Source organism: Grammomys surdaster, unplaced genomic scaffold (genome assembly GCF_004785775.1).
Source record: "Grammomys surdaster isolate TR1022 unplaced genomic scaffold, NIH_TR_1.0 133, whole genome shotgun sequence".
Taxonomy (NCBI): domain Eukaryota; kingdom Metazoa; phylum Chordata; class Mammalia; order Rodentia; family Muridae; genus Grammomys; species Grammomys surdaster.
In genome coordinates, this window is record NW_021604591.1 from 3,667,173 (window position 1) to 3,676,372 (window position 9,200).

The window sequence follows — 9,200 nt, forward strand, 5'->3', positions numbered from 1 at the left end:
TTGTTTTGTTTTGTTTTGTTTTGTTTTGTTTTGTTTTGTTTTGTTTTACAACAGGGTACCACTGTGCAGTCCTAACTGGCCTGGAGCTTGCTAAGGTGTCGACCAGGCTGACCTTGAACTCACAGAGATCTATTTGTTCTGCCTCTGGAGTGCTGGGATTGAAGGCACACATTGTCAGTGAAGGCAGGGGTTGGGGTGAGTACTCTCTCTGCCCAGGGAAGGGAGAAGGCATTCGGTCTCTCCCCGGCCTCCCAGAAGCTTTCTTCTCTATTCACACACCTTGAGTGGAAGAGACCATGCCTAGGGCAGACTGGCTCAGAGCCCTCCCTCTCAGAGGTGATAAACCACAGTACTCCAGGCTGAGCTCTGGCCCGTTTGAACTGGCCTTTCCCATCTTGTGAGCCCTGGTTAGAGGTCCCAGGCTCTGCAGCTGTGAGTATTTAGCTCCAATTACAAAAGAATTGCCATCAGCCCTAGGTCTTCCCTGAAAGCCAAAACAGGCCTGAGGGGACAATCCAGATTCGACTTCCTATATCTCTGGCCCTTGGCAAGCTACAAGTTCTTCTGCATGTCACCCCTTCTATGAAGCCAGATTTCAGCTCTGTCCTTCTCAGGATCACTGTGCGCGGGGTGAGCCTGCAGTCTCAGCACACTTGGAGTTCAGTGAACCACGAATGAGAAGAGGCTCTTGGGCCTGCATGGGGGGATTGGGCACAAATGTGGGCTGTGAGGCTGATTGGTTGGTTCCTCCCTGAGGCCTGCAGGACATTATTCCTCTTAATGGCCCTTCTTCCAGATGCCTTTGCAGCACAGAAGGGGCAGAGAGATCTGAAATGTGGAAACACGCTCCTGCCTTTGTCTAGCGACTATCCAGGCCACGGAGGGAGCTATCAGACTCCTGGTGTCAGAGTCCTCCCACGCAGACCCTGTCCTGGGCACTGCTGGGAGTTAGTTTATAAGGGTCAAATATTAGATATCCTGCATAGAGGATATTTACATTATAATTCATAACAGTAGGAAAATTACAGTTATGAAGTAGCAATGAAAATAATTTTATGGTCGGGGTCACCACAACATGAGGAACTGGATTAGAGGGGGTCTCAGCAGTAGGAATGTTAAAAACTACTGCTTTAGTATCCAATATCTCTCTATGGAAATCAGTTGATTTAATTCTAATTTAATCGTGTTTTGTTTGTTTTGTTTTGTTTGGAGACAGAGTCTCAGGTATTCCATGCCAGCCTTAAACAGTTTACATAGCTGAAGAGGACCTTGAACTTCTGGTCTTCCTACCTCCACCTCCTCTGTGCAGTGGTTTCAGGGGTATGCTTCCACGATTGGATTATGTGGTGGTGGGGATCAAACCAAGGACCTTGTGTGCTATGTACATATTTTACCAACTGAGCCACAGCCATAGCCTGGATTTTAATTTAATAAAATCAAAATGTTTTTTCCTGCATGGAGAGATGGCTCAGTAGGTGCAGTGTTTGCCATTCAGGTGTAAAGACTAGATCTCCAGCACCGTGTAAAAGCCAGGTGAATGTGACTCATTTGTCTCCAGGCAAGGGAGGTAGAGCAAGCTAGAGAGCTACCCTGGTCGGACTAGCTGAATAGGTAAACTCTGGATACAAGAGAGAGAGCCTGTCTCAGAATAAAAAGTGGAGGACAATTGAGGAAAGACTCCTGGTATTAAGCTTGGTACTACACACACACACACACACACACACACACACACACACGTATGTGTGCCTCAAGACAGGAAAACACACTCACCTACAAACACATCCCTCCTGGATGGAGGTTAAAAGAAGTATTACTTGTCAGGCAGTGGTGGCTCACACCTCTAATCCCAGCACTTAGGAGGCAGAGGCAGGTAGATCTCTGAGTTTAAGGCCAGCCTGGTCTACAGAGTGAGTTCCAGGTCAACCAAGGTTACACAGAGAAACCCTGTCTCAGAAAAAAAAAAAAAAAGAAACAAAACACACACAAAATTATTAGTTTTCTAGGAAGGAGGGTTGTAACTGACCATGCAAAATCTGAGACACATTCTTCCAGCTCTGAGCAGTCCTTGGAAGTCTCCCCCGCTGTCCCCTCCTCCCTGCTTCTTAGGTCTTGGGGAGCATGTGGGACCACTAAACTGTTCTGTTTGGTTCAGAGGTCCCTCTGTCCCAGTCACAGCACAAATGTTTCTCAGACCCAACTTCCTCTCCTGACGTCACACCATGCAGTTCCACTAACCTGGATGGATTTCCTCCTCCTTCCCTTCCATGCACGTGGAGTTCTCTCTACGCCCTCTTGTTTGGAGCATGTGGATGCTTGTGTGGTATGTGTATGAGTGTGTGTGTGTGTGTATATGTGCATATGTGTGTACATGCATGTGTGTATCAGTATGTGTGTGTAAGTGTATGAGTATGTGCATGTGTATATGTGTATATAAAAGTGTGCATGTATGTGTATGTGTGTGTATGTGTGTATGTGTATGCGTGTACATGTGTTTGTAGGCCTGAAGTTGACATCTGAGGTCTTCCTCAATTGCTCTCCATTCTGTTTATTGAGAACCTTAACCCAGAGCTGAGTGCACAGATTCTGGCTAGTCTAGGTAGTCACTTGTCCTGGGGTTCTCCTGTCTCTGCCCCTTGAGTGTTGAGATTACAGGCAGTCACTATTCCTGTCTGGCTTTTACATGGATTCTAGTGGCCCAAGCTGTGGTTCTCATCCCTGCCCAGCTAGGACTTTATCCACTGAGCCAGTTCCTTATACCCTCCTGCTTTCTTCCATGGCTCTACCTCTGTAGCCCACTCTGCTTGTCCAAACTCAGCTGAGAAAGACAAGCCTAGGCCTTTCTCCTGCCATTCAGACTTACACCCCCTTCTTCCTCCAGGAAGTCTTCCCTGTGTATTCCTGCCAGACGGGAACACTTCCTTCTACAGCATGTAGTTTGAACCATTTGACATTAAAGAATATGTGGCCTTATAGTTGCCCAGGGTCTCATGGGTCACTATTCCATCATATTCTCTCTCTTTCTCTCTCTCTCTCTCTCTCTCTCTCTCTCTCTCTCTCTCTCTCTCTCTGTGTGTGTGTGTGTGTGTGTGTGTGTGTGTGCCTGCCTATTCATGTGTGTGAGATGAGAGGACAAGCTTGTTCCTTGGTTCTGCCAGCCATGTTTTAGAGAGACTCTCTCACTGGTTAGGCTAGGTTGGCTGGCCACAGCTCCTGGAGTGGGCATATCTTCACCCCCAGGCTGCCACCGACGTTACACGTGCACAGCACCATGGCCAGCTTATTTTACATGGATTCTGGAGACCTTGTTTCTCCAAACAAGCACTTTGTCAACTGAGCTAGCCCCTCGGCTTCTGAAGAGCTATTTCTTTGACAATAACAACAGTCATTTATGTTTGTTTCTTATTGTTTACAGTTCTAGACACCAAAAACGGCATCTGGGAAGGTGCTCATCAATGGAGATGCTCCCCGCACAGAACTCAAGCTATGACACCACTTTCTCAGCGGGAGATGCAGCCCAGCCTAGGCCCCAGACATGCCCCCTCCATGCGGCCCCCCTCACCACGCCCCCTCCATCCGGGCTCCACTCCTCTCACCTGGCCGACTCCTTCCACTCCATCTGGTCCCCATCATGCTGCAGAGTGTCCATCTCTGTGAAGAGGGTGGGGTTGGGAGCCTCATCTTCCTCCCCCAGGATGTCCTGCAGCTGCTCAGCAGCTGGAGACCCTGAAAAAATGAAGGAGTTGCCGAGTGCCCAGCAGAGGGCAGGACGGCCCAAGGCCCACAGGATCGGAGCAGGCACCCGGGCAAGGGGCGGGGTATTTGTCCATTCTGTAAGGCTCAGTCCATTTCCTGGGTCAGCTGACCTCTTGTCCCTTTGGACTGGGTGCAGGTGTTAGTCTTTGAGGTAAGACAGAATTTGGTCTGTGTTTAGATTCCAGGATTTTATAAAGGACAGTGAAGGCTGGGAAATGGCCAAAGCCACAGCAGCAGCGGCAGGGTTAGGAACAGGAAAGTGAAATGCAGAACACCCTGACCCAACTTCATTCTGCACAAAAGTCTAGAATTCTCTCTTACTCCACTGGGTCCCAAGCCAGTCAGCGGTCATGAGGAGGCAGCCGGTCCGTGAAAAGGCTGGGCTAGAGTGTCCTGTGGGCTTTCCTCACTGGTGAGATGGGCCTGATTCCTGGGTGTCCTGCCTCCTCACCAGTGGCCTTCCAGAAGCCACCCCCTGAATATTCCTCAGGCACTTCCTTCCTACTCCCTCCCTCTTCTCATTGTCTAGTGGCTGCCAACTCCGTGCCAGGCATCGTTCTTGGTACTGGGAAATAAAACTGTGAGGATGATCCCCGTGCTCGCTATGGCAAGTGGGAAATGAGGAAGTAAACAAATCCACAAACAACCATTTGGGGCAGTGGTGAGGGCTCTGAAAAAAAAGACAAAACAACCAGGGGAAACAGGAAGCTATAGAGAGTATGTTGGTCACAAAGCCCCTCTGAAAATGGCATTTGAACTGTGACTTGCACACACCGGGAGGAAGTGTACCTGTGGTGGGAACGGGCAGTGTGGCTGCAGCACCTGGAGGCGGCCAGAGAGATGATGTGACACCCATGCCTTGCCTAAGGGCATCCCTGGGCTCCTCTGTCTCCACCCCCCCATCTCCTCTGTGTTTTCCAGACTATTCCTCCCTCATCAGCCCCTGACTCGATCTCTCACCACTCCGTATTTTCCAGACTATTCCTTCCTCTTCAGCCCCTGACTCGATCTCTGTGTTTTCCAGACTATTCCTTCCTCTTCAGCCCCTGACTTGATCTCTGTGTTTTCCAGACTATTCCTTCCTCTTCAGCCCCTGACTCGATCTCTCACCAGTTGTCCCGAGACTGACCTCATAAAGCGTTCCCACTTCCCTGAGTCTCTTATCTCTTCAGTTTCTCCAACTTCTGCCTTCAATTATAGGTCAGTTGGTCCTTCACTGTCAGTATTTTGAAGAACTCATTCAAACCTTGTAACCTCTCCCTTGAAACTTCCTGGTAGAGCCAGGCATTCGGCAGCACCCAGACAAGGACCCATTCACCATGGTTATCTTCATCTCTGATGTGTCCTGGAGTCCCAGAGGTAGGATACACAGTGTGCCTCTAGTCCACCTGGACATGAGTCACACAGTTGCCGCTTATACACGAGGATGATACCCCTGGCACACAGCTCAGACTGCAGAAGGCCCTTATTGCCCCTTATCACAAACCCCAGGATCCAGGCTCAGCACCTGTGGAAGAAAGCCTCTGACTGTGGAACCTTCTGCTTGGCCTTGTCTGCACCTTTTCTGTGTCCCTCAGAGCCAGCCCTGAGCTTTAGTCCTCTCTGTAAGCTTCTTCAGTTTCTATCCCACTTCTAGAAGGAAATAAAGGTGTCCAGGTGAGAAGACCACTAGATTCCTCTTTGCTAGCCTGTGCCCTGCTGCCAGCCTGTGCCCTGCCGCCAGCCACCCTCGGGGCAAAAGAGTCCTTCCTCCACACACCCTCCATGCAATCCATGCAGGACAGAAACAATTTTCCGGGCAAAAAGGTGCTGGTAACTTCTGTGGATACAAATCCACAATGGACGCCATTGACTTAAACGTATTTGAGTTTGAGATGTTTCTATTGTTTTAAACGTATTTCATGGGCTTATTAAGTTTAAGGAAATTTCATTTAAAAAAGAAAGTCATCTGTGCAGGCATAGTGCCTTTATGCCAATACACCTTAAATCTTAGCGCCTGAGAGACAGATGCAGAGGGTTCTCTTTGAGGTTGAAGCCAGTTTGTCTACATTCTGAGTTTCCAGAAAGCCAGGGCTACAAAGAGAGATCCCATCTCTCAAACAAACAAACAAACAAACAAATAACCAACCTAAAACAAACAAAAACTTCATCATTTTTCTCTTTCTTCCTTCAAATTGGGAGAAGGCTATGGCTCCTTGATTCTGAAGAAATAAACCAATTCCCTATGGGATCAGTACAGTAGCTATTGCTCTGTTTGGTTTTGCCTTGCTGGGAATGAGACCCAGGACCTGTTTGCTCTTAGCAAGCACTCCACCACGGAGATACGGCCCTAGCCTGACAGCAACTCAAGTGTAGATCTGCTCTTGTGGATTTCCAGTTGAAGAGCCTTGGGTGGCTCTTCATTACCTAAAGCTTGGGGTTGGTGATATGGTTCAAACCATCGACAGCCATCTGGACCTCGCCTGGTGCATCCTTCACTCTGCTCGCCCAAGCCCAGCCACATCAGACCACACAGAGGACCATACCATCCCTTGGGCCTCTATCCCATATCTTATAAATCTGCAATCTTCCACATCCTTCAAGGCCAGGAAAAGATAAATAAATGGACAGATCTTTAAGAGATAGCAGATTAGAAAGCACTGACAGGGCGGGGGTCTATGGGATCACCAGCCTGTCTGGGCAGTACCTGCTCCCTGGAACAGCTGAGTGCTGGAGTCTCCGGTGGTTGGTGCTGCCTCTGGCCCCAGTCTGTTTCTGTGGCTGCTACCCTGGCTGCGGTCTCCTCCACTGTCCTCTTCCCCACAAAACAAACTCACTTTTGTTTCCAGTTAAGCAGCAAGGGAGGCGTGGAAGAGGAGGAGGGCCGGAGAAGGACGAAAGGGAAGGAGGGGGATTGGGGCTAGAGAGAACTAGCGATGAGTGTGAGAGATTTCGTGGAAATACTGGGAGAAACGAGCAATTAAGAAAGAGTGCGGGAGGATCTCAGGTATGATGGAGAGAGGAGGCTTAGCTATGAAGCTCATGCAGGAAGCAGTGTGCTCCGCAGCAGCAGAGTGGTGGCAGCTGAGGACTGAGAGAGAACATCTAGAGCTGCCCCTCCCCCGTCCCCCGCCGGACCCTCCCTCCGCCCCCGCTCCCGCCCCCCTCCCCGCCCCCGCGAGCCCTTCTGGACAGACCTGAAGGCTCCAGTAGAGCAGGGCACCTCTCCTCAGGCTCCTTTATAAAGGCTGAGGCTGGGAGGTAGGATTTGTACACGACCCCCTAGAGCCTCCTTAAGATCTTAAGATTTTGGTGGCAGGTGAGCAGGCTATAATAACCTGGCGGGCTCAGTGCCCTGGCTAGGACAGCCTCACCAACCGCTGGGAGCTAGAAATCGAGGTTGGGTTGTTGGCGAGGGGTGGGGGAGTGTTTGCTGTGGGCTCTAGTGTTACGTGAGGCTGGGTTAGCTCCCTTCACAGCTTCCTAGACTTGCTGTTTTACCCACTTCTACGACAAAATGACAAACGTTGTCACTGAGTGGATGTTTTCTGAGAGCCCATGGACAGCAGGAACTGGTCACTTCAGGGGCGTGTACAAACCCCACTGGGGAATTACTTTGCCCTCTGAGAAACGTCTAATCTGGAGTCTGGCTCAGCAAGTGCTTACTAGGTGCAAGGTTGAGCGGAGGTCACAGAGGCTCAGAGGCAGCAGCACTACAAACTCAGGTTCCTGAAGTCTTAGAATTGGGAGGGGGCTTTGTGGTGGCGAATTGCAAACCTTCAGTTCACAGATAAAAACGGGGAGTCAGTGGACACCTCAGAAAGTCCTGGTGCGGATGAGTTGGCTGGGGAGATCTGGTGCCTCATACCATTCCCTGATACGTATTGCCTGGGTCCTGACCACATTTTCATATTTGAGGTTAGAAGGTCAAGCAGGGCGCTGCTGCTGTCACCTCATTGGCGAGTACTGGGGCTTGAACATGGGGCCTCTGTTATACAATGCCAGGCTTCACTGAGCTAGGTCTAGCTATGGAGCTCAGCCTATCTCCAATTTGTGACATCCTCCTGCATCACACTCCTAGCTCAGGGATTAAAGGAGTGCACCACCATGCCTGGCTCCCGTCCTTCCCGTGTAAAGAAACAGAAACACGATCAGGTTCATATGGAGTTCCAAGCAAAGTCACCATCACAGAGACCCCAGCAGTGGGCATCCCAGGAGTGCCCCACTGAGGGTCTTGGCCTCACAAATTGTACTCCACTGTGAGAGTGGTCCCCCACCCCCACCTCTTGCCACCGACAAGTCCTACTGAAGCAGCCTCCACAGAACGCACTAAGTCAGAGGCAGGGTCTACCTCCACACCCAAAGAAACATTTCAAAAGAAACTGGAGAGACCGTTAACCTTGTAGAAGAGACCAAAGCTGGGTTCATCTCCTGATGCTGCAAATATTAGCAGTACCATATTGGCAATGCAGTAACCTCTGTGAGACTCAATTTCCCCACTAATTAAGGAGAAATTATGGCATCCACTTCTCTGAATTCTGGCAGAGAATAACTGGAATATTCCAAGCAATGCGGCCAGCATTCGCCAGCCCCTCACGTGAGTCTCCTACCATTGTGCTTGTGGCTGTGAGCAGCTTCCTATTACCAGCCTGCTCCCACCCTGAACAGCCCAGGGGCCTAGTCGGTTTCAGCGTCTGACTCTGCCCAGGCCACTTCTGTGTTCCCCAGCCTTCTGCTGGGGCACTTCCCTGTCACAGCCCCTCCGTCCTGCCCATTCAAGGTTTAGCTCATCATATGTTAGACTACAGTATCAGGGCTCCCCTAAGGTACTATGGCCCCATGTACACATAGTATGTACAAGCAAACCCTCCTCATGAGAAATGCCACAAGTAATGGCCCCTCTGATCTATATATAGTGCAAGAGGTACAACTATTGAAACAGACTCAGACAAGCTAGGGACAGTGGCACACGTCTGTAGTTCTAGCACTTGGGAGGTAGAAGCAGGAGGATCAGGAGCTCAAGGCTAGCCTCAACTATAAAGTGAGTTCCTGGCTAACCTGGGCTACAGGAGACCCTGTTTTACAAGGAGAAGGAGGAGAAGAAGAGGAGAAAGAAAAAGAAAATAAAAATAAACAGAAGAAAAGGAAGAGGAGCCGGGCGGTGGTGGCGCACACCTTTAATCCCAGCACTTGGGAGGCAGAGGCAGGTGGATTTCTGAGTTTGAGAGTTCGAGGTTAGCCTGCTCTACAGAGTGAGCTCCAGGACAGCCAGGGCTACACAGAGAAACCCTGTCTTGAAAAAACCAAAAAAAAAAAAAAAAGAAAGAAAGAAAGAAAAAGAAAAGCAAAAGAAAGGCAAGAGGAGGGGAAGAATAACGTGAGGAGGAAGGAGGGAAGAGGAGAGGAGAGAACACAAGAGGAAGGAAGGGGAGGAAGGAGAGGAAGCGAGGAAGGAGAGGAGGAGGGAA

At 49.9% G+C, this 9,200-nt stretch overlaps 1 protein-coding gene across 1 annotated transcript in view; it reads right to left on the reverse strand.

Moving 5' to 3' along the window:
- The window catches only part of Slc4a5 (solute carrier family 4 member 5), a 60,955-nt gene extending 57,262 nt beyond the window's left edge, over window positions 1-3,693 (reverse strand). Inside the window, exon 1 of the mRNA XM_028762485.1 lies at window positions 3,594-3,693. Coding sequence (XP_028618318.1) covers window positions 3,594-3,646 — 53 coding nt within the window. The 5' untranslated portion in view covers window positions 3,647-3,693. The remainder of the gene's footprint in view (window positions 1-3,593) is intronic.
- Between the last annotated feature and the right edge of the window lie 5,507 nt (window positions 3,694-9,200).